Source organism: Lathamus discolor, chromosome 1 (assembly GCF_037157495.1).
Source record: "Lathamus discolor isolate bLatDis1 chromosome 1, bLatDis1.hap1, whole genome shotgun sequence".
NCBI lineage: Eukaryota > Metazoa > Chordata > Aves > Psittaciformes > Psittacidae > Lathamus > Lathamus discolor.
In genome coordinates, this window is record NC_088884.1 from 165,327,692 (window position 1) to 165,355,116 (window position 27,425).

At 57.8% G+C, this 27,425-nt stretch overlaps 1 protein-coding gene across 11 annotated transcripts in view; it reads right to left on the reverse strand.

Annotated features, from left to right (window-relative positions):
• DYSF (dysferlin) overlaps nucleotides 1-27,425 on the reverse strand; it is an 85,452-nt gene that overhangs the window by 36,138 nt on the left and 21,889 nt on the right. For 6 of the 11 annotated variants that reach the window (XM_065662640.1, XM_065662626.1, XM_065662666.1 and 3 more), the window contains 20 exons: nucleotides 27,150-27,274; nucleotides 26,506-26,612; nucleotides 25,403-25,595; nucleotides 24,192-24,347; nucleotides 23,065-23,196; nucleotides 22,528-22,694; nucleotides 21,931-22,045; nucleotides 21,693-21,798; nucleotides 20,931-21,073; nucleotides 19,580-19,753; nucleotides 17,443-17,536; nucleotides 16,910-16,987; nucleotides 12,393-12,574; nucleotides 11,518-11,658; nucleotides 10,418-10,447; nucleotides 9,822-9,848; nucleotides 6,157-6,258; nucleotides 5,543-5,704; nucleotides 4,678-4,843; nucleotides 4,294-4,367 (listed from right to left, as the gene is read on the reverse strand). In XM_065662640.1, the coding sequence (XP_065518712.1) occupies nucleotides 4,294-4,367; nucleotides 4,678-4,843; nucleotides 5,543-5,704; nucleotides 6,157-6,258; nucleotides 9,822-9,848; nucleotides 10,418-10,447; nucleotides 11,518-11,658; nucleotides 12,393-12,574; nucleotides 16,910-16,987; nucleotides 17,443-17,536; nucleotides 19,580-19,753; nucleotides 20,931-21,073; nucleotides 21,693-21,798; nucleotides 21,931-22,045; nucleotides 22,528-22,694; nucleotides 23,065-23,196; nucleotides 24,192-24,347; nucleotides 25,403-25,595; nucleotides 26,506-26,612; nucleotides 27,150-27,274 (2,474 nt within the window). Of the gene's footprint in view, nucleotides 1-855; nucleotides 919-4,293; nucleotides 4,368-4,677; nucleotides 4,844-5,542; nucleotides 5,705-6,156; nucleotides 6,259-9,821; nucleotides 9,849-10,417; nucleotides 10,448-11,517; nucleotides 11,659-12,392; nucleotides 12,575-16,909; nucleotides 16,988-17,442; nucleotides 17,537-19,579; nucleotides 19,754-20,930; nucleotides 21,074-21,692; nucleotides 21,799-21,930; nucleotides 22,046-22,527; nucleotides 22,695-23,064; nucleotides 23,197-24,191; nucleotides 24,348-25,402; nucleotides 25,596-26,505; nucleotides 26,613-27,149; nucleotides 27,275-27,425 lie in introns of all 11 variants that reach the window. The other 5 variants (XM_065662612.1, XM_065662593.1, XM_065662647.1 and 2 more) reach the window with 1 other exon arrangement.

A 27,425-nucleotide genomic window follows, 5' to 3' on the forward strand; every position in this document is an offset into this window, starting at 1 on the left:
CCTCTGCAAAGGGACAGCTCCCCTAAAACCTGGCTTCCTCCACTCCCACCCTGGGCTTCTAAAGCCAGGTTTTCACCCACCAGCACTCGAAAGCTCAGTTGGGCTTCTCAAAGGAGCCTGTCTGCCCCTTCCATCCTGAGCCTGCAGGAGGAGACATGGACAAGGATGCGCTGCCAAAGGGGATGAGGGACCCCAAAGCCCCTCAGTGGCACCCGGGTGCTTTGCAAAATGCAAATGGAATCAGCCAGGTTGGAAAAGCCCTTCAAGCTCATCCAGTCCAACCATTCCCAGCCCTGCCAAGGCCACCCCTGCCCCATGGCACCGAGGCCTCGTCTCCATGGGGTGTGAACCCTCGCAGGGCCGGTGCCTGCAGCCCTGCCCTGGGCAGCCTGTTCCAATGCCTGAGCACCCTCTGGGGCAGGAATTGTTCCTCAGCTCCATCTAAACCTGCCCTGGGGCAGCTTGAGGCCGGTTCCTCTTGTCCCATCCCTTGTTCCTTGGGAGCAGAGCCCAGCCCCTCCTGGCTCCATCCTCCTGGCAGGCACTTGTAGGGAGCTGCATGCACAGAGAAGCCAGAACCTCTGGGAAGACATCTGGCCTGGAGCACGTGTGTAATTCCTCCAGCTCCACAAGCACAAGAGGGAGGAAACGTCCTCATCGCCATCCCAAAACCCACCTCATGGCTTTGGCATGAAGGCAAAGCGATGGCTGAAGTGCACGTGGACCTGAGCAAGATGAAATGGCCATTTTCCAGGGGATCTTTCACAAAACACACTTTTAAATATATATATATATGCACATCAACCATTCATAGAGACCACTAAGCAAGTAAGTTAGAATGTAAGCAATACATACATGAGGTTGGGCCCAAGAAGCTGGTGTGTTAATTAAAGCTGAGCTGGTCAGACCTTCTGCGAGCTACAAATTCAAACGAGGGTTAGAGAAACAAAGATTAACCATCAGCAAAAGCCCAGTTTAGGAGCAATCAAATGAAGGAACCTGAGTGGTGCCACCTTCCCCTTCCCCCTGCTTGTAAGGTTGAGGTATCCTTGCGGATGGGACCTGGGTTCTTATTGATGTTCATCGAGTGGGACTGGGTTTGAAGGGGTGCAGAGAATCAGTGGGGTGTTAAAGGGAAACTGGAGTAAAGCCCATGTTACAGAAGAGCCATGAAATAGACTGAGCTGAGCTCTTAGGCAGAAGCTCTTCCCTGTGAGGGTGCTGAGGCGCTGGCACAGGGTGCCCAGAGAAGCTGTGGCTGCCCCATCCCTGGCAGTGCTCAAGGCCAGGTTGGACACAGGGGCTTGGAGCAAGCTGCTCCAGTGGAAGGGGTCCCTGCCCTCCAGGACACCCCTGTCACTCTTGGAGTCCGATGGAGACGGCTCCTCTGTGAGTGCTTTATCAGGGAGCAGAAGGAACAAGTATCTGCTCACCCCTTGGGCTGCAGGTGGTTTTCCTTCCTCAACTGCTTCCCGTGGGGATGAGGACCCAGGACAGACTTTAGAGAACAAGGGGAGGCTACGAGATATAAGGAAGAAGAACTGATCCAGCAGCCACTTGCTTGTGCAAAACCCCGCTCCATGGGCATCTCCCAGAGAAGCGAACAAGAAGGGCTTGGTCAGGAGACCTTGCTGTAAGGAAAAACGCCTTTCTATAGGTCCTAGGGGCTTCTTTCCTCCACATTCAGCACCCATGGTGCTTCCACGGTCCATGTGCACATGGGCTGGTTTCAAGCAGACCTCAGGCTGAGCTTCTCACCCCACTTGGCCGCGATGGGCAGCACTCAGCAAGCTCGGAGCAGGGGGGGTCCTGTTTGTTTTCCCTCTTTCGGATGAGGACAACAAAGTGATCCTTTGTTCCAGGCATCCATCAGGGGAGGGAGCCAGGCCAGGCTTGGCAAGGAGGGAGAAAGGCTTTGGAGCCACGCAATGAAACACACCCATGTGAACGCGCACGGCAGGAACAATCCTGGCTCCTGCTTCCAAGGTCACCACTGGAAGAGCGCGCGGTGCGGAGGCTGCGGCCCTGGGCATGGGCTCCTGGCCCTGCACCCGCCTCCTTCCCAAGGAGAAGGAATAAGGTGGCCTCCGGAGACTGGAACTCCTCCTTCACCCTCAAACCGGGCCCCGAAGAGGAGCAGAGAGGGATGGAGGGACCCCCACTAAGCAAAGCCCACCCCGACCCGTGTCCATCACCAGGGGAGGGTGGGCATGGGAGGAACAGCACTGAGCCAGGATGGAGAGGTTAGGGAGGGAGCTGATGGGAATGGTGCTTTGGCTTTCCAGGAACACGCTCCCTCCTCCTCTGCTGCACACACAAAGCCCGAAAGAGAAAGGCAAACAAACGGCGAGGGATGGATCTGGGGTCAGAGAGCAGAATTCCATCCACTGCCGCGTGTTCTGTTGCTGTCAAGAAATGGCCAAGTCTTTCCCTGTGGAACCGCTGCTGCAGGGCTCTGGCTCTGCCGCATCCCTCTCCCCCTTCCCACCTTTTCACCTCCCATTTAAACTCTTCCCCAGGCTTAATCCAAGGTCTGTAGGTGCAAACTGAGGGTCCCACCAGCCCCATAGAGTGCGAACGTCCAGCACAGCCTTGGCCAGGCACCTTCAGCATCGGATCACGGGGACGCCATCTCCACATCAACCCCAAACCGGGGTCTAACAGTGGCCACATCCCCCTCTGCCCCAAGCAGAACCTTCACTTGTGTGGCCTTCATGAAGGGAATTCATGGAAGGACATTTTCCTCTTCTCACTTCCCCAGAGAGCATCCCATGAATTGCCTTCATAAACGCCCGTGTTCCCAACGGGAATTGCATTTCCCTCTTGTCACCTCCACCAAAGTCATTCAAGGAGCAGGAGCAACCCCGGAGCAGACAGAGAAACACCAGGGGTGGGAAACGGTGCTGGAAGAGGAAGGCTGGAGGGAAGGAATGGGCTTGGAAAATCAGTTGCGTTTAACACAGTGGTTTGCCACCGGAAAAGGCAGCAGAGGAACCCATGGAGATGGTCATTCTGATGCTCGCAAAGAGCAACCCTGCACCTTGGGAGTGCTGCAGGTTGGTATATGGCTGCACAACACCAGCTTTACTGAAAATCGACCCGAAAAATAGGAACGGGAGAGTTTAAACTGTAACTTGGGGCTTGGAGCAAGCTGCTCTAGTGGAAGGTGCCCATGGCAGGGGTTGGAGCTGGATGAGCTTTAAGGTCCCTTCCACCCAAACCATTCCATGATGATTCTATGAATATGCCCCCCCAAAATTCAGTCAAATCAACTGGAAGCTGGGTGGGTTCTTCTATTAACACATAAGAAATGATGCCCAATGCAGCCCTGAGGGAGGCTCTAAGTGCCACCAGCTTCCTGGGTCCAGCAAAGGGACATGCCTTGCAACAGCATCACGCACCTCATCAGGCAGGTCCTGCATCCCACCCCTCCTGTGCACGTTATTCCATGTCTCCCTCTCTTATCTCCCAAGCTGCTTCTACACTGGACTAGGAAAAGGGCTTTTCCTTACTTGCAGAAGTGAAGGTCCCTGTTCTAAGCCTGGTTTCGGTGTGGATTTTAGCCATGCTCCAGTTACTTCACTGATAGAAGCTGAAGCACTATGGTAAACCAGGAAGACAAATGCCAAGGTAACAGGAAGCCAAGTGGGTCGCCAGGAGGGGGTTCTTCCTGGAACTGCTTCTTCTTTCCAATGACACTTGCTCACTTGGGCCAAGGTTTTCCAGCTCCACTCCTCAGTTCCTATTGGATCCTGAAGCCTCCCAGACAAGCTGCCAGGGAGCCGAGCTGAACATCCCACCTCTTGGCTGGTGGGGAACCTGAGAAGCCAGCCCATTCCATGAGCCTCACCATGGGGTGAGCTTGCCTGGATCTCATCAGTGCTTGGGATAGGGAGGCACGAGCAGGCCCAGCTGCAGTCAAGCCCACAACAGGCTGGGTCCCCCAGCCACAGCTCTGGTTCTTCCTTAACCCAAAGCCTGAAAGCTGGGCAGAGGCTGCAGCATCCAATACACTCAGGATGTGTGTGAAGGGAAGAGCCTGGCATGGAGAGTCTGTTGTCCCTCCCTATAGAAGCAAAGCCATCTCATACTAAGGGTAGAGGAGGAGGATGGGTTTGTGCTTGGTTGTTGTGGCATGGTAGAGGACAGGGGATGGAAACAGAGGCGGAAGCTGCAAAGGGAAGGTGACAACCAGACATGGCCTCACATCTGCATCGCTCTGTACCTGCACAAGTTCCTCCTCATCACATGAAATAAGAAACCCATTTCCCATTGATGGGATATTCTCCATACCTGGACAGGAATAAGAGGCTCTTTGTCATCGATGTCAATGAGGACGTCATCCCTGGGCGTGAGGCTCACATCATCTGCAACCGGAGCGAGCACGAGCATGACCAGGACACCCAGCTGATAGACACCCCAAACCACTGCATCAACCTTGCCTGGAGCCTCCACCCCTCCCAAAGCTCATGTTAATGCCCATTGAGCAGCTGGGCCAAGGGACACTGAGCCCAGCTCACAACCAGCCCTGTATTAAACTCCTCCTTGGCATCTCCCGTGCTCTCAGAACCAGACCGCAGCTGGGGTGAGCGAAAAGCATCCCGGACAGCGACCCCCAGCTCCTCCTGCATGGCTCCACAGGTGTGGAACCAGCGTGCTCCCATTGCCGGCACGTACCTGGCTGCTCCTGGGGCCTGTGGCTCTCCTCCTGGTAGGGCTCACAGTAGAAGTCCCCCAGGGCGCGGATGCTGCACTGCCCCACCACGGGCCGGCGGCCGAACGGGCGGTTGTCGATGATCTTGACCACGATGGGGGGGCTGTAGAGGCTCTCCTTGGGCAGACGCTGCGGGCAGAGAGCAGGAAACGTCACTGCACGGGACGGGGACAGCAGCTGCTCTGCACAGCACCAAAGGGACCCCAGGCTGAGCAGGGCACAATCAGCTTCACCACAGGAACAACCGGGTTGGAAAAGCCCTTTAAGCTCACCCAGTCCAACCGCTCCCAGCCCTGCCAAGGCCACCTCTGCCCCATGGCACTGAGGCATCATCTCCACAGGGTGCGAACCCTCGCAGGGCCGGTGCCTGCAGCCCTGCCCTGGGCAGCCTGTTCCAATGCCTGAGCACCCTCTGGGGCAGGAATTGTTCCTCAGCTCCATCTAAACCTGCCCTGGGGCAGCTTGAGGCCGGTTCCTCTTGTCCCATCCCTTGTTCCTTGGGAGCAGAGCCCAGCCCCTCCTGGCTCCATCCTCCTGTCAGGCACTTGTAGGGAGCCATCAGGTCCCCCCTGAGCCTTCTCTTCTCCAGACTGAACCCCCCAGGTCCCTCAGCCGTTCCCCATCACACTTGGGCTCCAGGCCCTGCACCAGCTCCGTGCCCTTCTCTGGCCCCACTCCAGCCCCTCAATGTCTCTCTTGCAGTGAGGGGCCCAGAGCTGAGCACAGGACTCGAGGTGCATCTCACGAGCGCATCTTCACCGTGAGATGCATTTGCCATGGGCCCTCCCAAGCAGCTCTGCTGTGAGCCCATCACCGCGGGGCACTCACCACTTCCATGAAGAGCACAGAGACATCGAAGTTGGGGTTCTTCTTGATGTTCTTGATGACACAGGACTGCACGAACTGGCCCCCGCACTCCACCAGCAGGCTGGGCGAGGTGACACTGGCCAGCTGGTAGCTCTTGAGGTTCCTCAGCCCCCAGGCCAGGATCTGAGGGGAACGGACAGCAAAGACTGAGCCAAAGATCCAGGTCCAGGTCTCTCATGGAGCTCCTCAGCAATGGAGGTAAACCCGACCATGGAGGAGAGGGGAATCAATCGTGTAGGACAGGGGTGCCAGGAAGAGCCAGGTCATGCAGCAAGTGTTCCTATGCACCACAACAGGTCCACAACTGCTCATCTCTTAATGGAGCATCCCTGCTTTGGGCAAGTATCACCCTGGTGTGGGCCAGCCTGTCCTAAAGAGCAAGTGTGGTCCAGGCTGTAGAACTTGACTGCTTGGTGGGACATCACCGCAGTGAGATAACACTGTCCTGACAGACAACCCATGGGCAGAGCCAGCTCCCAGCTCTGGTGGGTCCGGCCTGGATCCCATCTCCCCATCAGGGACACACATCTGGGGGTGATTCCATGAGGGGATGAGCTGCGCTCCCCATCACTCACCTCGACGGCCGTGCGCTGCAGGACCGGTTTGATGCCTTGGGGGACCATGTAGATGTTGGGCTCTCGCTGGGGTGGGGGGTACGGCAGGTCCGAGTCCTCAGACTGCAGGAGCAGGGAGGCAAAGGACGCATCAGGGCATGCCAGGGGACACGAAGCCGTCCCGATGCTGGGTCCCACCACTCTCCCTCCCTGCAGAACTCATCTCCCCCCAGCAGTCCAGTGGGACAGGGGGAGATGAGGGCTGGGGCATGAATGTGCTTCAAACGGCTTCTCTTCACTGAATCTGACCCCAGAAATACCAAACACCTACTGCTGAGAGCGATCCCTGAGCACTCAGGGAACTAAGAGGATCTGCCCTCCATCGGGGTTCAGCTCCTTTAGATGAGGAAGGGGTGGAACCACATCAATCCCACACCAGGACCATGGTGAGGCAGGGACCAAGGGATGAGGAGAGGGGAGGAAGCAGCAGCAGGGGTCATTAGTGGAATACAGCTCCTTGAGTCGGGCACAGTGAGATGCTGCGGCCGACTCCACAAAGGCAGTGATTGAGTGTGGGCAGCACCATGGGATGGAGGTGGGCATTGCCTGTGGATGCAGGAGGGGCTGTTGTTCATACCATAGCCCAGCTATGAACCATAACTGGCAGCCACCAAGCCGATGGGCACAGGAGAGGCCTTGGATAAAGAATCATGGACCTTAAAGCCCATCCAGCCCCAACCCCTGCCATGGACGGGCAGGGACCCCTTCCACTGGAGCAGCTTGCTCCAACCCCTGTGTCCAACCTGGCCTTGGGCACTGCAGGGATGGGGCAGCCACAGCTTCTTTGGGCACCCTGTGCCAGCGCCTCAGCACCCTCACAGGGAAGAGCTTCTGCCTAAGAGCTCAGCTCAGTCTCCCCTCTGGCAGGTTCAAGCCATTCCCCTTGGCCTGTCCCTACAGGCCCTTGTCCCAGGCCCCTCTCCAGGTTCCCTGCAGCCCCTTTAGGCACTGGAGCTGCTCTCAGGTCTCCCCTTCAGGAGCCTTCTCTTCTCCAGGCTGCACAAAGCCACCTATGCACACACATACAGATTTCCTTCAGGTGAGCCTGAAGCTGGTCAGCAGCTGAGGGCTTCACAATTCACCTTCACCTTGACCTGCATCTTCAAGTTCAGGCAAAAAGGCAGGAATGAAAGCAAAACCTCTAAGGATGCAGCACCCAACCAAGGGCAGTTGGAACCAGCTTAGGAACCAGCATTCTTTGCATCATTGCATTAAACCCAGTGTATATACATATCCCAGTTCTGTCACTGGCTCAGGTTTGTGTCTGTACACATACAATGCTCTACAAAGGGATGTTTCACGGTGGCATGTTAGATATTCCAGATGCTAAGCTTAGATTTGCATCGGCAGTGGCTGGTGGCTGCTGAATTGAGGTGCTTGGTAGCTGTAGTTGGTAACTCCGTTTCAGGTCAGGTATCTGGGTTTCCACATAGGGAAGATGGTAAATCTGGGGCAGGGAATCCTCCCTCCCATGGTCCGCATGCTCACAGAAATGGTTAGTGCCAGCAGGGAAAGGGGGATGTGGGAAGCAAGCACCTAAGGAGAAGGGAGAGGTGCAGAGCATCCCCAGCATCACTTGGGCGCTCAGCACTTCGGTGTCCCAGCTGCTTACCCAGAGCCCTAATTTCAGGCTGCTCAGACACTGCACCACCGGGACTGATGCTTCCTTGGGGTAGAGGAACAGGCCTAACAGCCCTTGAAGAGCTTTTGCTTGTGGCCCATAGCACTTAGAGCACATCAAGCATGGACTGAACCAAGAGGAGCCTCAGTTTCTCCTTGTACAGTGACTTATCTTCATTTCTCTAAACGTGTTGGAGTTGTCAAGTTGCATAATAGAGATCATAGAACCATGGAATAGTTTGGTTTGGGAAGGACCTTAAAGCTCCTTCAGCTCCAACCCCTGCCCCGGGCAGGGACCCCTTCCACTGGAGCAGCTTGCTCCAAGCCCCTGTGTCCAACCTGGCCTTGGGCACTGCCACTTCTAAACCCTTCCCAATCCCTGCTGCTCCGCTCTTGCTTTGCCAGCAGCAGGAGCGATTCCTCTGGGCCTGAGCTGAATGCGCCAGCATTGAGTGCTCCTCCAGATGGGACAGAAATGAGCTGCGAGGCCTGGGATGAGGCAGGAGGGAGGGTCCAGGGTGATAGAAGGGAACAAGCAATTCCCAGACACAGCTCCCAGCCCAGACACAGCAGGTTGGATGGAGGAGCCATCCACGGAAAGGGTCTGCTGCAGCTGGGACGGTTGGAACAAGGACGCGCCAGAGGGAATGAGGATGGAATGAGGGAGCCCTGGGATCATCTAATCCAACCCTGCCCCTGATGCAGGGTTGGAAGAGAGATGAGCAAAGTCAGCACAGACCAGCGCAGTCAAAACAGGCTGGAAGCATCTCCCGGGGTGAGTATGGAGCTGGGCCATGTTGTTTCAAACGGGACTCAAATCCCAGTGCTTGGACGGGATGCAGCCCCAAAAGGCTGCTCCTGCTTGTACCAAAGAGAAAGGCAGGAGAAGGAGGTCTGGCGCCAGCCTGTTCAGATGTATCATGAGCCCAAATGATGTATTTAGGAACCAGATTCTCCATGAGGCTTCTTATTTACTGCTGAGGGCATGGAGACCTCAGGCGGGCATCATTCCTTGGGATGCAGCCTTGGCGAGTTGGTGTAGGTGGGGTTCCTGCAGGACAGGAGGGTTTGAAGGAGCTCGGGAGTCTCTGTTGGAACTTTGCCTGGTCTGTGGGCAAGGGCAGAGGAAGAGAGGAGAGGGAAGTGTTTGGACATGGAAGGTACCCATTGGAGGAGCCCCTCGGAGAACAAGGCAGGGGTGCAGAGCTGTGGAGGGCCCCGTCCGGAAATGGCAGTGACAAGCAATGGAGGAGAAAGAGCAGAGAGATGGTTATGATTACCCGAGCTCCTCCACCTCAGCCCATATGGAGCACAGAGATGAGCCCCACGGCATCAGGAAACACTGCTCGGGTGGAAGAAACCCATCCTGCCAAAGCAAGGTTATCCCATCCAGCCTCCCATGGAACTGTGGCCAGGCTCTGTGCACGCCCCACATCCCCCCCAGCTCATCCCCCGCACCTCGGGGCTAACTGGATCCTAGGACCAAGCCAACGCTCACATCGATGTACCCCTAGCTCAGTTCCCAGCTTGCCCTGACGTGGCTTGGTTCAGCCCATGACCTGCTCTATGGGATGCCCAAGGTCTGGGAAGCAGCTCTGACAGGTTGCCCAAGCAGTGTCTCATGATCCTGATGGGAGCATTTCCTTCGGAGCAGCTGGAACAGTGCCGCAGACGCCCCAATTCCTGGTGAATTCCCCATGGAAAGCTACAAACTTCAGCTGGGATTTTGTCTGGGGACCAGCCAAAGGCCAGCCCAGCACTTTGGCTCTTGCATGCTTGGTTTGGAAGGGTTGAACACCAGGAAACCTCATGCACACACATCCCACAGAGGTTAAACACTCCTGGGTTGGGCATGGAGCCCACCTGCCCTGTCCTGCTGGTGATCACTCATGCTACTAAAGCCTGATGCTCCTGGTTTGATTCATGTGAACTGCAGAGGCTGCCCCACGGAGACACAGTCTCAACAAGCTCCAAGCAGAAGAGGCAAGTAAAGCTTGCAGACTCACCTCATCCAGGGTGGAGGAGAGCTCATTCTGCAGAGGAGAAGCAGAGTAAAGCATTAGAGCAGTTCCTACCCACGTTCCATCCTAGGGCCTGTAACTGTACCCGGTGACTGAATATCAAAGGATGCTTTCCAAGCTCCTGCACACCAAACACCCTGAGGTGTTTGAGAAGAAACCAGTGCAGGTGGCTTAAACCCATTTACAACCCAGCATCAGTTCATGCCAGTGCTCAGAAACACGCTGGAGCTGTTGGGAAGCACAGCCCTTGTGATGGGAATGCTGACATGACCCCAGGGCAGGAAGGCAGTGGTGTGTTGACACCTAAGGAGTTATACCTGGGGTGGGACACATTTACCCTGTCTCAGGGATCAGAAGTGAGCTGCCCCCTCACTGCAGCTCTCTACCATCAGCTGAAGGAAACTGGCATCTCTACATGGGAATTCCTTCATCCCGAGAGAAATCCCTAAGAGAGGATGGATGGATGGATGGATGAGGGCTGCGAACAGAGAACTGATGGAGCTGGGACCCGGCAGGGGCAGGGGAGGGGATGGGTTGAGGGGTGCAGAGCCTGGGAGCTGCAGCCAGGAGATGGGCCTCACCTCGAAGCCAGGGATGTGGTGCACAGCCGGCTGTGGAGAGAAAACACAGGGTTTCCATTCACACACGGGCTGAGAAACATCAGCTCTCCCAGCCTGGTTTGGGGTGAAGGGACCTTAAAGCTCCTCCAGCCCCAACCCCTGCCCCGGGCAGGGACCCCTTCCACTGGAGCAGCTTGCTCCAAGCCCCTGTGTCCAACCTGGCCTTGAGCACTGCCAGGGATGGGGCAGCCACAGCTTCTCTGGGCACCCTGTGCCAGCGCCTCAGCACCCTCACAGGGAAGAGCTTCTGCCTAAGAGCTCAGCTCAGTCTCCCCTCGGGCAGGTTCAAGCCATTCCCCTTGGCCTGGCCCTACAGGCCCTTGGCCCAAGCCCCTCTCCAGGTTTCTTGTAGGCAAAATGAAATGAAATCCACCCGAGTGCCTTCTGCCAGGATCAGATACAGCCCTTAGAGGACCCCCAAGGTCTTCCCCACCCAGTTCAGTATCTTCTGAGGGGTAAGGAGGAAGAAGAGGCCTCTTGCAGATGATTCAGTGCCCCCTCCCCGATGCAGACACCCCCCAATGCCCATCCAGCAGCCCCTCAGTGGTGCGTCAAGGCTTCAACCCAGCACATCTCCCCCTGCAGATGCAGCAGCATCATGCACAGCATCCCTCCAGCAGCAGAGTTGCTACATCAGAGAGACCAAGGAGGGAGCTGTGGGACCCTCATTCCCAATTAACACCTCCCTGGCAGGGAGGAATGGGACCGGGAGTTTAGCATCCCACTGTACCCCTTTTCCCTGGCACAGAGGCACATGTGGGCTGCAGCCAGGCACTGCGACCAGTGGAAAGCCGGAGATGAAAGAGGCGAAGGGCTGGTGCATGCAGGTGCCTGGGAGGTGGGGAAGCACATGAGAGCACATGGGCCATGATGAGGAGTCTCTCCCACCCAGACTGGCTCCAAAGAGCATCCTCCTCCGTGTCTCCTTACATGGATGGCCAGCACTGCGCACTGCATGAGCAATGACCCACTTTGGGTCCCAAACCCCCTCCGGGTATCAATGGCGAGCAAAGGGCAGCCACAGGCCCTGGGTGCAGCAAAGGTGGTGGATGGGAGCTCACCTTCTCCCTCTGAATCAGCTCGAAGGCGGCCAGCAGCTCCCCGACGTTCCTGTTCGCCTTGAGGACAGGGTACCAGGAGAGGCGCGGGGAGCGGGATGTGCTGGGCTGGCAAATGCAGCGCCCCATGAACTCATCTGCTCCCTGGAAGGAAACAGGCACAGGAGGCTGCTGAGAGCCATGGGCTGGGGTGGAAGGGACCTGAAGATCACCCAGTCCCAGCCCCCTGGCAGGTTCAAGCCATTCCCCTTGGCCTGTCCCTACAGGCCCTTGTCCCAAGCCCCTCTCCAGGTTCCCTGCAGCCCCTTTAGGCACTGGAGCTGCTCTCAGGTCTCCCCTTCAGGAGCCTTCTCTTGTCCAGGCTGCCCCAGCCCAGCTCTCTCAGCCTGGCTCCAGAGCAGAGCTGCTCCAGCCCTCGCAGCATCCCCATGGCCTCCTCTGGCCTTGCTCCAGCAGCTCCATGTCCCTCTTGTGCTGGGGACACCAGAACTGCACACACCACTGCATGAGGGGCTATCTTAGCACTCCCCAAATGCCATCACTAGGAGGCACTTTGGATACCTTTGGGCAGCTGAGCAAACCACAGTGCCTGGTCCCCTACTTGCACGACCGCTTTACATCTCATCCCAAGCTTTTCCCACAAGGAAACATGGTCAATTTGGCCAGTCTACAAAACATGGCATAGATGCAGCTTTGGTGACTAAAGCAAGGCCACCAAGGACATCACTAGCAGAGATGTCTTCAGAGTGTCCAGCTCAGTGCCTGAGCCACCCAGAGGTGTTACACTGCATTCCAGAGGGCAGGCATGGTGCCATGCTTGTCCCATCCACCCCAGCACACTCACACCATGAAGGCCCAGCTCGTGCCAACACACTTACATAGGTGTCTTGGTCATAAAGTTCCACCACGATGTTGGGAGGGGACTCAGCCACGTTCTGGGGGTCCCCGAAGATCTCGATCTCATAGAAGATGAGCGTCTGGTCCCAGGTGGGGTTCAAGGTGTTCTTGATCACCACCGTCTTCTGGCTTTGGTGGAGGAAGGAGACAATGGCGTAAGGATCTGCAAGGGATGTAGGACAAGAGGCAAAGGATGAATTGGAGCCACCAGTATAGGGAGGAGAAAGCAACTCGTGGTCATTCAAGGGCTGAGAACAGGATCTTCTAGAGACAGCAGTGATGTTCCCATCACGTCCCAGGCAACTCCAACTGAGAAGGGGATGAGGCCAAGTTCTCCAACCCTTATCCCTACACACCAGTTATTCCCAGCTCAGGTACTTCCCAAGCTGGATGTGATGTCTCTATGGACCCCTCCAGGGGGTGTCTTCCATGGCCTTCTCCTGCCTGAATCCATTGCATCTCCCGATGAGGTCTCAGAGCCCCTCATGGAGCTCTGCGGTACCCGGCTCCCTCCATCTCCCCCTGAGCACCCCCAGTTCTTGCATTAGGAGAGGAGGAGCAGTCCCCCCCTGCCCGCCTGCACTCGCACTTGGGGTTCTGCAGGTTCCATCGAGCCAACCGTAAAACTGGAGCTGAAGAGTCTCATCCCATGGAATTACCCCTCACAAAGGATCAAGGCTGGGTGAGATGCCCCACTGAGACTGGACACCCTTCATAACCTGATAGCACCTACAGGTCCTTGTCAGGGATGAGACCTCCACAACAGCAGCATCCCACCCGACTGGTCCAGGGGAACCCCTGAGCTCTGGTTGCCTGCAAAGCCCAACCTCCACAATGGATGGAGGCATCATTGGCCTTTATGGAAGGACACAGGCAGCACGTGGCACCCAGCACGATACATGGATACACCAGTGTTTGGGGTCCAGCAGCATCCAGATGGGAACCACCCAGCCCAACCCAAAACCAGTTCCAAGAGCCCTGCCGGTGGCCAGGAGCGTTGCAGACCCTACACATGCAACCCTTGGAGCTCCAAGCCCCATCCAACCTGGCCTGGCAGTGTTCAAGGGGAGGTTGGACACAGGGGCTTGGAGCAAGCTGCTCCAGTGGAAGGGGTCCCTGTCCGGGGCAGGGGTTGGGGCTGGAGGAGCTTTAAGGTCCTTTCAGCCCAAACCAGCCTGGGATTGTGGCTGAGCAGGGATGCATCCCATGCGCATCCCTCCCCTCTCCCCAGGATAAAGGAGATCCAGCGGGATGTATTCCCTTCCTGGGCACGTGGCCCTGCAGCAGACGTGTTTCAGGAGGCTGATGCTCCAGGTGGTGGCTGCAGGGAGCACTGTTCACACTGGGAAGAACCTTCCCCACTGACACGCATTCTTCCAGGCGGAGCGAAGCAAAGCGCGTTACAATAAACAAGAAAACCAGGGATTTGGATGTGGAATTTTTGCCTTCCCCCCCCCCCCCCAACCTTCTTCTTTTAAAGGAGGCCTCCATAAAGCCCCTTTGTTCAGCCCCTGCCGTGCACAGAAGGTTTGCTTGTAGAGCCCCCTTAATGAACTCCTTTATGCTTTGTTAAGGCACCGGAGATCACAATTCCACATTGTGGCACGGTGTTACTCATGTTGTCCTTGGCTGGCTTATTCCAAGGGAAGGGACTCCCCTCCCTGCTCCACTGATCGGAGCCATGAGATCACCCCGGTCCCACCGCTCCCAACAACCAGCCCTTTGTGGAGGTGCAGAGGGGATGGGGCCCTGATGGGCGCAGACACTGGGGTGTGTTGGGGTGCTCTGCACCTCCCCAGGGCATTTCTGACCACCCCAAGGCCCTCTCCTTCAATGGGAAGCAGGAGCTCCTTGGGACTGCAGTGCTGGTGCCCAGCAGGGTGATGCTCAACGGTCCCCATGGGCTGTTCTTTATTGCGGGGCCCCACACTATCCCTGTATCCCACTTGAGATCCATCACTAGTGCCCAGCCCCATTGCAAATCCTCATGCAGATGGTCAGGGACACCTTGGAGGGATGCTGGATGCACCCTGCTCATAGGCATCACTGCAGAGGAGGGTGGATGCTCCACTTGCCCCAGGACCTGCTCACATCCAAGACATGGCCCCATCACAGAGCAAGGCCAGCTTGGACAGAGCCTTGGTGACATGGGCTAGTGTGAGGTGTCCCTGCTCATGGCCAGGGGCTGGAACTGGGTGAGCTTTAAGATCCTTTCCAACCCAAACCATTCCATGATTCTGTGATGGGGTCTTTCTGCACCGCCCCAGCTCCGGCACCAGCTCAGAGGTAGACAGCAACATCCCCACTGTCCTGCTTTCCCACCTCAAAAGGACATCCCAGACCATTAATGGGGACCACTTAGTGGGATGGGGAAGGGATGTGGGACCCTCCAGCTGCCAGGGGCCGGTCCCTGCCCAGCTCAGACACAAAGGGACCATTCCTGGCCCATCCACAGCCACGCTCCAGCCTCTGCTGAAACAGGATGATCCCAAACCCACCCCTCCTACACCAAACACCTTCCAGCACCCCAAGAGCTGCCCGGCAGATAAACCCCATCTTACTCTGACCTCAGTTCCTAAGCCAGAACACACGAGCGCAGCACGTCCCGACCGCAGCAGCTCAGGGATTGCAGGTCCCAAGCGCCTGAAGCTGTGCTGGGGATGTGCTGAGCAGCAGCACATGGAAAGCTGCCCCATGGAAAGCTCAAGGAACACCCAGGACGTCCTCTTCTCCACCTGTGACTGTGCTTTTACCCATGAAGGGGCATTTCTTACAGCCCAGTCTGAAGGATGCCCGGTTTTCCATCAAGGAAACCCCCAGCCCCATTGCAGCATTCCCAGGATGGAGAGCATGTTCAGCCATGCAAACAAGGCCAAACTGGTTTATGGATCAGCCACCGTTGGGTATTCTCCTTCCCAATTGCATTTTCAATCAGTTCTTTCATTCCTAATAAAAGGGGTTTCCCTTCTCCAGCCTTCCCCCAACCACAGGACAAATCCCATCTGCACCCCCCACACCCAGGAGGCTGCTGCCCCCATTCCCTGCAAGGATTCAAGCAGCTGGATGCTGAGGGCACACAAATCCAACCACAAACATCAGGAGGATGCTGGAGAAGAAGGTGCCCGTCTGCTCCGAGGTCCTAATTCCCACCTCTGAGCACATCTCATGGAGGTTTCTCCCTGTGCTCCATCATCTTGACACCAGCCCAAAGCCCTCTCTGTGATGCTGCTGCACAGGGGGGTGGCTTGGGGCAATGTGCCACTGTAAGCACCCCTGCCCTCTGCTCTGGTTTACTTGTGCTGCACTGGAGCTGTCTGCTACCCAACCGTGCCACCCAGCATCACCTCCTGCCACCCAGCATCACCTCCTGCCACCCAGCATCACCTCCTGCTACCAGTGTCACCCTCTGTCACCCAGCATCACCCCCTGTCACCCAGCATCACCTCCCACCACTCAGCATCACCTCCTGCCACCCAGCATCACCTCCTGCTACCAGTGTCACCCTCTGTCACCCAGCATCACCCCCTGTCACCCAGCATCACCTCCTGCCACCCAGCATCACCTCCTGCCACCCAGCATCACCTCCTGCTACCAGTGTCACCCTCTGTCACCCAGCATCACCTCCTGCTACCAGGCATCACCTCCTGCTACCAGTGTCACCTCCTGCTACCCAGCATCACCTCCTGCCACCCAGCATCACCTCCTGTCACCCAGCATCACCTCCTGCTACCAGTGTCACCCCCTGTCACCCAGCATCACCTCCTGCCACCCAGCATCACCTCCCACCACTCAGCATCACCTCCTGCTACCCAGCATCACCTCCTGCTACCAGGCATCACCTCCTGCCCCCCAGCATCACCTCCTGCCCCCCAGCATCACCTTGGGTCAGGGAGAAGGAGCAATGAGCAAAGCAAACGGCTCTGCCTCAGGTCTGCCCTGGGTAACTGTTGGGTTCTGTTGGCTTCTCACGAGAGTTCTTGAAACTGATGTGTTTTAACTGATGGGAATTCAAGCTCCCAGGCTTGGGAAAGCCTCGTGCCAATGTCCTCTGCTGCCTGGCTGCTGAACACCGCCCGTTACACATCAGTGCATCATAGAAACAGAGTGGTTTGGGTTGAAGGGACCTTAAGGCTCCAAGCCCCTGTGTCCAACCTGGCCTTGAGCACTGCCAGGGATGGGGCAGCCACAGCTTCTCTGGGCACCCTGTGCCAGCGCCTCAGCACCCTCACAGGGAAGAGCTTCTGCCTAAGAGCTCAGCTCAGTCTCCCCTCGGGCAGGTTCAAGCCATTCCCCTTGGCCTGGCCCTACAGGCCCTTGTCCCAGGCCCCTCTCCAGGTTCTCTGCAGCCCCTTTAGGCCCTGGAGCTGCTCTGAGGTCTCCTCAGAGCCTTCTCCAGGCTGAAGCAGCCCCAGATTTACTTTGCAGACCCCACCACCCCCAGCATTCGTTACCACACTCATTACAAGCACAATGAGCGGAGGGGAGCATCTGGGCTTACCCGAGAAGCTGTCCTTGTCCATGGCGATCAGGTCCCGCGCCTGGTACATGTAGCAGCGGAGGTGGTACCTGTTGCCACCTGCACAGAGGAAGGGGAAGCACCTCAGAGATGCACTTTGTTCCCATGTCCTGTTCCCTACGGAGCAATGCAGGGCACCAGGGGAATAGAATCCCAGAATGGGCTGGGTTGGAAAGGACCTTAAGCTCATCCAGTCCCAACCCCATGCCACGGGCAGGGATGCTTCACACTAAACCATGTCACCCAAGGCTCTGTCCAACCTGGCCTTGAACACTGCCAGGGATGGAGCATTCATCAGTGGGGTTTCACCACCCCCAGGCTTAATCCTCCCTATGGCTTCCCAAAGGAGCATCAAGCCCTGAGCCTGTCGATGCTCCCAGTGGGACAAACCATGCCCCATCCTTCGCCACCCTCCTGCACCCGAGGTGGGTGAGAGGAAGTGGATGGGAGCACTGAGCCATGGGGACCTCAGTGCAGGGGAACATCGCCCTCCCCTCCATCCCTTGGGGCCTTACAGTCAAATATGCAGGAAATGGTGGGTCTGTTGACACCGAAACTGAGGGTGGAGATGGATTTGCCATCATCGCTCTTGTCGTCTGTCACTCCCCCCTGCAGGAGGAAACAAGGCACGGTCAGCGATGGGTACTCCGGGGTAGCATCCACATGGGTGTCCAAGAGGATCTGGGGATCCCAGTGCCTCCTGGAAGCCCTTTGGGGGACCCTCAAGCTCTTCAGCCCCAGGAAAGCAGGGAGGAACCAAGAGGTCCAACCGTTCCCACTGCCGAGGCCACCACTGACCCATGGCACTGAGGCCTCGTCTCAGTAGCTCACCAGTGGCACCAGGGGATGCTCAAAGCAACCAGGACCCCCCCCGGCACTGCATCAGCATCACCAGGAGCAAAGCGCCGGTGCCACATGGCTTTAATGGGGCTTTTCCTCCTCTTCCCCTTTGCTTCAGCCTCTGCCCCACATATGGGGAAGGGATTTTCCTCCCCTGGGTCTCCCCCACATCCCCTGGTACCCCCAGCACATGGCAGACCCCGGATGCGTCCATCAGCATCCAACCCGCAGGCCCGTTCTGTGAGTGAAGTGTGTGATCAAGCAGAGACCCAACAGCCCCATCAGACACCCTGCATCCAATTCCAGTGCCAGGGAAGGGCATGGGGGGACCCAGCACAGCCCATATGTGTGCAAGGACACACACCCCACGTTATAGGGTGTTCCAGCGAAATCCTCCCTCATTTTCCCTGCTGAGATGCAAAGGGAGGAAGCATCTGGCTGAAGATCCCACCAAAGGAGCCCAGGGGAAAAGGGGAGAAGATGGGATCCCACCGACAGCCCTGGGGGTGGGCAGCTGCTGGGACCCCCATCTATGGGGCAAGCACGAGCTGAGGGCTGATGCTTGTGAACACCATGGAGCCATTTGTGTCCCAAAGGAGCTGCTGGGTTCAAACACTGGACAGGGTTGAAGGACAGAGCAGAGGAGGAGGAAATAAAGCCAAATGGAGGGGGGGGAGGATAAGAAATCCCATAATAGGGGCTTTGTGCTGCTGTGGTTGGTTCTCATTTAGTTATTGGAAAAGGCAAAGGATTATGAAATCCAGGGAATTAAGAAAGCCAGAATATTGGCTAAACAAAGAGCGGCACAGGCAGCAGATAGCAATGGGCAAACAATGGGCTTTGGGGTCCCTGGGACCATCTCATCTGGGATCCCTGGGGACCATCACATCAGGGATCCCTGGGACCATCCCGTATGGGCTCCCTGGGGACCATCCCCTCCAGTTGTCCCTGGGGACCATCTCATCTGGAGTCCTGGGGTCCATTCCATCTGGGATCCCTGGGGACCATCCCATCCAGGTGTCCCTGGGGACCATTCCATCTGGAGTCCTGGGGGCCATCACAACTGGGATCCCTGGGGACCATCCCATTCAGCTGTCCCTGGGGATCATCTCATCTGGAATCCTTGGGGACCATCCCATCCAGGTGTCCCTGGGGACCATTCCATCTGGAGTCCCGGGGGCCATCAGGTCTCTGGGACCATCCCATTGAGGGTCCTTGGGGGCCATCCCATCAGGGTGTCCCTGGTGAACATCTCATCAGGGCTCCCTGGGGGACCATCCCATGAGGGGTCCTTGAGAATCATCTCATTGGCTTGTCCCTAGGCACCATCCCATACAGGTATCCCTGGAGACCATCGTATAAGGAGTCCTGGGCACGATCCCATACAGGTATCCCTGGAGACCATCGGATCAGGAGTCCCTGGGGCCCATCCCATCCAGGTATCCCTGGGGACCATCGTATCAGGAGTCCCTGGGGACCATCCCATCTGTGTATCCCTGGGGACCATCGTATCAGGAGTCCCTGGGGACCATCCCATCTGTGTATCCCTGGGCACCATCGTATCAGGAGTCCCTGGGGACCATCCCATCTGTGTATCCCTGGGGACCATCGTATCAGGAGTCCCTGGGGACCATCCCATCCCATCTGTGTATCCCTGGGCACCATCGTATCAGGAGTCCCTGGGGCCCATCCCATCCCATCCAGGTATCCCTGGGCACCATCGTATCAGGAGTCCCTGGGGCCCATCCCATCCCGGCTCCCTGGGGACCACCCCATCCCATCCCCAGGAACTGGGGGGAGGTGGGTACACACCAGGGCCCCCTCCAAGGCGAAGACGGCGGCAGCCCCGGTGCGCTCCAGGGGCTCCATCCTGCGCCTCCAGCGACGGCGGCGGAAGCTGTCGGTGCGGCGCTGCTTGAGGTGGAAGCGCCAGCCGAAGAGCGAGGCGTATTCCCAGCCCTCGCCCTCCAGCTCCTCCTGCTTGTGCTGCCGGGAACACGGTGGGAATCAGAGCAGGGATCAGCCCCGCCAGCCCGCAGCCCCTCTGCGCTCACAGCGCGGAGACCCCGGCGCAGCCAAAGGGCAAAGGCACTTGAGCATGGGGCTCTCCAGGGGTAAGACGGAGCCCACCCAAACCCGGTCCAGCCTCTTCAAGCTGTTGCCCGCTATGGATGTCCCAGCCCCTGTCCTCCTTCTGTATCCCCATCTTAGAACCGCTCAGCTTGGAAAAGAACCATTTAGGTGGGAAAAGAGCCTTAATACAGAATCCTGGAATGGGTTGGGTTGAAGGGAGCTTAAAGCTCATCCAGTTCCTCCAACCCCTGCCCCGGGCAGGGACCCCTTCCACTGGAGCAGCTTGCTCCAAGCCCCTGTGTCCAACCTGGCCTTGAGCACTGCCAGGGATGGGGCAGCCACAGCTTCTCTGGGCACCCTGTGCCAGCGCCTCAGCACCCTCCCAGGGAAAAGCTTCTGCCTAAGAGCTCAGCTCAGTCTCCCCTCGGGCAGGTTCAAGCCATTCCCCTTGGCCTGTCCCTACAGGCCCTTGTCCCAAGCCCCTCTCCAGGTTCCCTGCAGCCCCTTTAGGCACTGGAGCTGCTCTCAGGTCTCCCCTTCAGGAGCCTTCTCTTCTGATCGTTCCCACCTCTGATCCCCCCCGGGGCCATCACGGCTCTGCCACCGAGGGCATCAACCACAAGCCCATAGAGGCTTCATCTCCTCAGAGCCGTGTCAGCTCCCTGGGACACCTCCATCCCCTGGGCAAACGGGCTGGCAGGGGCTTCCCAGCCTCTATTGCATGGCAAGCGGCTGGAAAGGGAACCAGTGTCCTGGGGAAATGGGTTTGGGGGGGATATCCCAGCTCTGCGGCAGCATTCACAGCCCAACGGCACCACCTAGAGGGAAGCAGGACCGGGACCAGGGACCCACCGGGCATCTCTCCCAGTTCCTGCGCTGGTGGAGGTCCCCATCCCACCCCACAGCCCAGGCAAGCACCGCCGGATGGGGCTCCACCTCTGCGAGGTGCTGACCCCCATGGCGGGCACCAGAGGCTGCTGCCTGCTAGGGCAGGGAGACCCCGGCCACCAAGAGCACAGCAGGGCCCCGCAGGAGGCCAAGCCCCTCCGTATGGACCTGGCCCTGACTCACTGCCATGGCCCCATCCCACCTTCCTCATGGCCTCCATGTGCGCCAGGTCCCGGCGGCGCAGCCGCACCCAGCGCCGGCGCCGGTTGGTGTGGTACATCTTCTCCGCTGGCACCCAGGCCTTGGGCTTGCGGTCCGGAGGGATGGTGATGCCGTATTCCCAGCCTGGGGGAGAAGGAAGCAGCTGGTGAAGGTGGGAGAAGAGCCCCAGAACCTTCCTGCGATCAGGAACCTTCTTCACGCATGGAACGGGTTGGGATGGAAGGGATTTTAAAGCTCATCCCATTCCAATCCTCTGCCATGGGCAGGGACATCCGGACATATCCCGACTGGAATAACTCTAATAGCAAAGGTTTGTCCAGACGCAGCCCACGTCATAGGCTGACAATGGCCTGCTCGCGCCGCTGCTCAATGCGGGTGTCTCTCTGGGGATGCCCGGATGATGGATTCATGGCATCCCACCAGCCCTTGGCTCTAAGCCACAGCCCGGGGACTTTCCCCTCTGCCCTTCCTTCCTCAGGCAGCCCCAGCCCTTGTGCCCATTCTCGGATGCTCTCTGACTGATGCTTTCCACTCCTCTTTCACCCAAAGCCAGGTGAGATGCCTGGACCCCAGCAACCGCCCACCCCATAGCCCCAGAACGAGCCTGAGCAAGGGGGAGATGACTGCTCCTGAAGCCACCAGGGCAGTCACACAGCCACAAACAGGATGCTGCCATGGAAGGAAACACCACATGGGCAAAGGGGATGAAACCAGGATGGATGCCCAGAACCGATCCTGATACCTTTCTCATCCACAGCTCTGTTGAGGTCTGTGTCCCACTCCACATCCTCCCATTTCCAGCCCGGAGGACACTCGATCTCATCCTTATGCAGGACCTTCTCCCCGTTCTGTGGGATACAGGGATGTTTTCCATCAACCAATGCCCAAACCTCCCCTGAGCCCATGGGGGCTTCCTACCACCGCACCCCGCATTGGCACCCCCCCCCCCCCAAACCCCGAGCTGCCCACTTCACCCTTACCACATCAGTGTAGGCATCGGTCATATGGATCCATTGGCCTCCAGGCAGCCGGAGCTGGTTCTCAAACACCTCCTCCACGAAGCTCAGGTGCCCGGCATCCACATCATGCAGCAACCTGCACCCCGGGTTGATGCACAGCGTCAGGAGCTCCCCTCCTGCCCCACAGGGACCCTGGCCTCATGTCCGACCCCCTGTTGCATCCTGAACTTCTTCTACCCCAAGCAGAGCTCCCATGGGACCTCATCCCCCCGGCTCAGTGAATCCCTCCACTAAATCCAATGCAAGAAGCTGGCAGAGCCGTGCTGAGCACCCACATCAGTGCCCCACAGGGATCCCACCTCCAAAGCTCTTCGATGTGGGGTTTGCGCAGGGACCCCAGTGAGCTGGGGCAACCGTGACCGTGAGTGCCATGATGCACCTTGCATCATTGCACCTTGATGCTGCTGCCTCCCACGGATGGGGTAAGGCGATGAGGAACCCCCACGGCACCCCAGGCCTCCATCCAGCTTTGTGGGTGACCTCGCACAGCTCAGCATCACCTCGGGGTGTCCAGGGCAGCCCGCCAGGCTCTGCCCATCACAGAACACCATCACTCACGTCTTCTCCGGGCAGATGAACCAGTCCCCAGCCCAGGTCCAGCCTGTGGAGGGGCGGAAGCTGTCCTTGGGCAGCTTGATCTTGCCGGTGACATCGGAGTACTTGGGGTAGGTGAGGCCAGTGGTGCCCCAGTTCCCCACCAGCGCCAGCTTGGTCTGGTTCTCGTACTGGGGGAGCAAAGGCAGGAGATGGTGTCACATTGGAGGCACAAAGCCCCATCCCATGAGCAATCCCTTCCGTCCTACAGAGCCCAACCTGAGGACAGACCTCTTGGGAAGAGCCTAACCCCCCCACCAGCCCCCTGGCCCTATGGGCACCCTCAGGTTACCCCTCAAAGTGTATTGAAAGAGATGTGAAGCCACCAACCTTCTCCCCAGCCTTTTGGCTCTTTCTTCTCCCCGCTGGTAGGGACTGATGTGACCCTCCCTCAGCGGTGGCATCACCCATGGTCCAGCCCACCCCATCCCCTCGTGATGATGCTGCTGCTCCCACCAAGGAGAAGAAAACCCTTCCTGGTGGTCCCCATTGGATGCTCACGGTTTCGGCGAAGACGGAGAGCTTGCCCTCGGCGAACTGGTTGAACTCCTTCTCGTCCACCGAGAGCCCGAACCAGAGCTGCACCCGGATCTGCGCTGGGATCTTCGGGCCCATCACCTCCTCCTGGGGGTACTGCCAAAGGCAGAGCCACGTTAATACCCCCCGAGGAGGATATTGACAGGGGATGCTCGGGATGTGAGGCTGAAGTAAAGCCCCCATAGCCCCGGAACTGGGACAACATCAAGAAGAGCACTTTGGGGAGGAGCTTCAAAGCTCTTCAGGGTGAGGACACCAAGCCCAACAACGCACTTAGAGTCACAGAATGGCTGGAAGGGACCTTGAGATCACCCAGTTCCAACCTCCAGCAAGAACAGGTAGAATAAAGAGGGAGATGTCTCACTGCCCTTTGTCACTATTTTCCCCCTCCAAGTGATGCTGGTTTTCCATCCAGAGCTAAAGGACAGAAGAAAACCCAATGTATTTTGGCTCTTTTGCTGCCAGCGCGAGGTTTTGGGGTTTATTGCATTGATTTTACTTCACTTTAGGTTTTCAGAGCTGGTTCAGCACCGATTCCCTGCTCCCAAACTGGCACAGAGGGAAAGGGCAAAGAACCATCACTTGGGATGCAAGAAGCTCGGTAAGGGCCTGGCAGAGGAGGCCTCAGCTTGGAATTCCTGGGCTGGCAGAGGGGCAGGAATGTGCAGACATTGAATAACATTAAAAGGCTAAAACTTAAACTAGATTTTGTGTCAAAAAGGCCCATCTGGGACAAAGAGCACCCGTGTTCGACACTTGGAACATGCAGAAAATGTGGGGGTTGGAACTGGATGATTTTCAGGTCCTTTCCAACCCAAACCACTCTGATGCTATGATACGGAGATATCCACAGGGATCTGCTGCAGGGCCACGCAGAGGAGCTGGACTCTTCCAGAAGCACCACCAGGCTTTCACCATGCAGGAACCTCCTTTCAAAGGGCCAGAACTGGGTCTGGGGGCTCCTTGGAGCCCCACACGCTCATGGGTTGATGCTGAGTTGGGATTCCAGGTTTCCCTGCTTGGTTTTCCCTCACTTTTGAGGGACGGATGGGTTACATCCATCCCTCATGCGTGTGCCCAGAGGCAGGTACCTTCAGGAAGATGCTCTGCAGCTTCCCGCAGTTCTTGCCGCAGCAGTTGGAGATGTTCCTGGAGAAGAGGACCTCATGGGCGGGCACGCGGGCATAGGCCACGCGCTTGTCGCCCTGCAGCATCCAGATGACGATGTCAGGGAGGCTGTTCTGGGGCTGGAAGACACAGAGGCCATCGTGTCCATCTGGGGCTCTGATCTAGAGCATCAGCCGTGGGGGCACGAGGGAGGCCCCGAGTCCTGCTGCCAAGCCATGCCCATGGAGCGAGACCTGCTCACCCAAACCCCAGCTCAGCAGCTCCACATCCCATCTGGGTCTGGCCAGGGATGAGCAGCCCCCCTGTTTGTCCAAGCCCTGGCCTCCACTAAAGCACAGCAGCCTTCCAGTACCTGAAGGGGGCCTATAGGGATGCTGGGGAGGGACAAGGGGTCCCTTCCAACCCAAACCATTCCATCATTCTCTGACTACCATGGAGTGGTTGGAGATGTTGGGGCTGTTCAGCCTGGAGAAGAGAAGGCTGCGTGGAGACCTCAGAGCAGCTTCCAGTGTCTGAAGGGGGCCTATAGGGATGCTGGGGAGGGACTCTTCATCAGGGACTGCAGTGACAGGACAAGGGGTAACGGGTTCAAACTGAAACAGGGGAAGTTTAGATTGGACCTAAGGAGGAAATCCTTTCCTGTGAGGGTGCTGAGGCACTGGAATGGGTTGCCCAGGGAGGTTGTGAGTGCTCCATCCCTGGCAGTGTTCAAGGCCAGGTTGGATGAAGCCTTGTGTGGGATGGTTTAGTGTGAGGTGTCCCTGCCTATGGCAGGGGGTTGGAACTGGATGATCTTGAGGTCCTTTCCAACCCACACTATTCTATGATTCTATGATTCTATGAGTTGAGGGTTTGCTGGCCATGCTGTAAAGATGTGCCATGAACAAGGCTAAACCTCAGCAGCTGGGGGCCAAACCTGTTGCCTTCCCAGTGTTCACCTCACATCACTCGCCTCGGTTCCCATAGAATCACAGAATCCCAGACTGGTTTGGGTTGGAAGGGACCTTAAAGCTCCTCCAGCTCCAACCCCTGCCCCGGGCAGGGACCCCTTCCACTGGAGCAGCTTGCTCCAAGCCCCATCCAGCCTGGCCTTACACCATGGTGATGGAGGGCTTGGGACGACCATGACCCTCCGCAAGGTGCAAAGCAGCTCCTGCCATCAGGGCAGCGTTACCTCCTCCGCCATGGCTTTCAGCCTGCAGAGCCAGTCCTCTGCCTGCTCCAGGGCTGCCGAGAGGCTCGAGTCCTCGTGCTTGAGCTTCAGTGCGGTCTTCACGATCTGCTCCAGGTTGCTGCTGCGGAACCGGTAGAGGTTCTGGTCCAGGTGGGTGCTGGCTGGCTTAGCCAGGACGTCCGGCAGGGTCAGGCTGTGGGGATGGGCAGAGAGCACAGAACACAGAAGGGGTTGGGTTGGGTTGGAAGGGGCTCTCCAGGGGTAAGACGGAGCCCACCCAAACCTGATCCAGCCTCTTCAAGCTGTTGCCCGCTACGGATGTCCCAGCCCTGTCCTCCTTCTGTATCCCCATCTTAGAACCGCTCAGCTTGGAAAAGAACCATTTAGGTGGGAAAAGAGCCTTAATACAGAATCCTGGAATGGGTTGGGTTGAAGGGAGCTTAAAGCCCATCCAGCCCCAACCCCTGCCCCGGGCAGGGACCCCTTCCACTGGAGCAGCTTGCTCCAAGCCCCTGTGTCCAACCTGGCCTTGAGCACTGCCAGGGATGGGGCAGCCACAGCTTCTCTGGGCACCCTGTGCCAACGCCTCAGCACCCTCCCAGGGAAGAGCTTCTGCCTAAGAGCTCAGCTCAGTCTCCCCTCGGGCAGGTTCAAGCCATTCCCCTTGGCCTGTCCCTACAGGCCCTTGGCCCAAGCCCCTCTCCAGGTTCCCTACAACCCCTTTAGGCACCGGAGCTGCTCTCAGGTCTCCCCTTCAGGAGCCTTCTCTTCTCCAGGATGAACATCCCCATCTCCTGCTCCAGCCTTCAGACACACAGCGCCCATGCACAGCCAAACACCCCTCTGTGTGGGCACACAAGACTCAACCAGGAAGCTCCATCAGTGCTCTCACCCCACCAGCCCCACCACCCCTCTGGCTGGGCTCCTGCCCCACACCGTGCTGCTCGAATGTCACCATTTCAGCTCCATGCCTTGGCTCAGCAGCTTTTGAAGCCAGCATTGGCCAATGACCCACAGTTTTCCAAGAGGAAGAAAGACCTTGTCCCTTCCTAGATAGCCAAGGGCAGTAAATGCCACGCCAAGGCTGACACTGAAGCACGTACCTGCAGTCAGCGATGGTGTCATCCAGCAGCTGGGCACACAGGGCATCCAGCTCACTCGGTGGGCAGTTGGCCTTGAGAGCCAGGTGGACCTTCTCCAGGTTTGCTTCCTGCATGATAGGGAAGGAAGAGGAGGAACTAAGGAACCCCCCATCCCTGCTGCACCTTGAGCAGGTTGTCCAGGACCAAGGCCTGTTGGGTGCTATCTCCAAGGATGGAGGCTCCGCACTCTCCATGGACCCTCCCAGTGAGTGCATGGAGCTGCTCCCGTGGTTGGAAACTCCAGGCTGGGTCCCACCAGGGCTCTGCACCTCTGGCTTTGCTCCTGTTGGAGCTCCAGAGGGAAACAACAGCAAGAAATCCCATCAACAGCTCAGGAGCTGATGGAAGGTCTTTGCCTCCTGCACCTACATCAGTAGGCAAAGCACTGTGCTCACACCCCATTGTCACCCCAGTGCGGACAAGGGTGGTCCCTTCCCCTCCATCACTCCATGGGCAGAGCACGGCACCCAGGACACCATCAGATTCCCCCTCCACAGCACAAAAGTCATCAAACCCAACCCTGACCCAGCCTGGAGATGGCCTCTGCCCCTCGGGCAGGATGGGGAACGGAGGTGGACGATGCTCCCTGCTACCACGGCACTCACCAGCCTGTCTGCTGCGTGGTGGAGCAGGTTCTGGGCATCGGTCCGATAGCTGATGTCCTCCCAGTAGGATGACAGCACCACCACGGGCTTCACGTTGCCCCAGGGCAGGTAGTAATACTGACAGCCTGGAGGAGACAGCACATCAGTGAGCCCCTCGTACTGGGGTGATGGGTTCCCCACTCCTCAGGGCCAGAGCAGAGGTGAAGGGGGTGATGCAGCATTTGGCCATGGATAGAAACCCATTTCTGGAGCCTTTTTGGAGCAAGAGGATGGGAA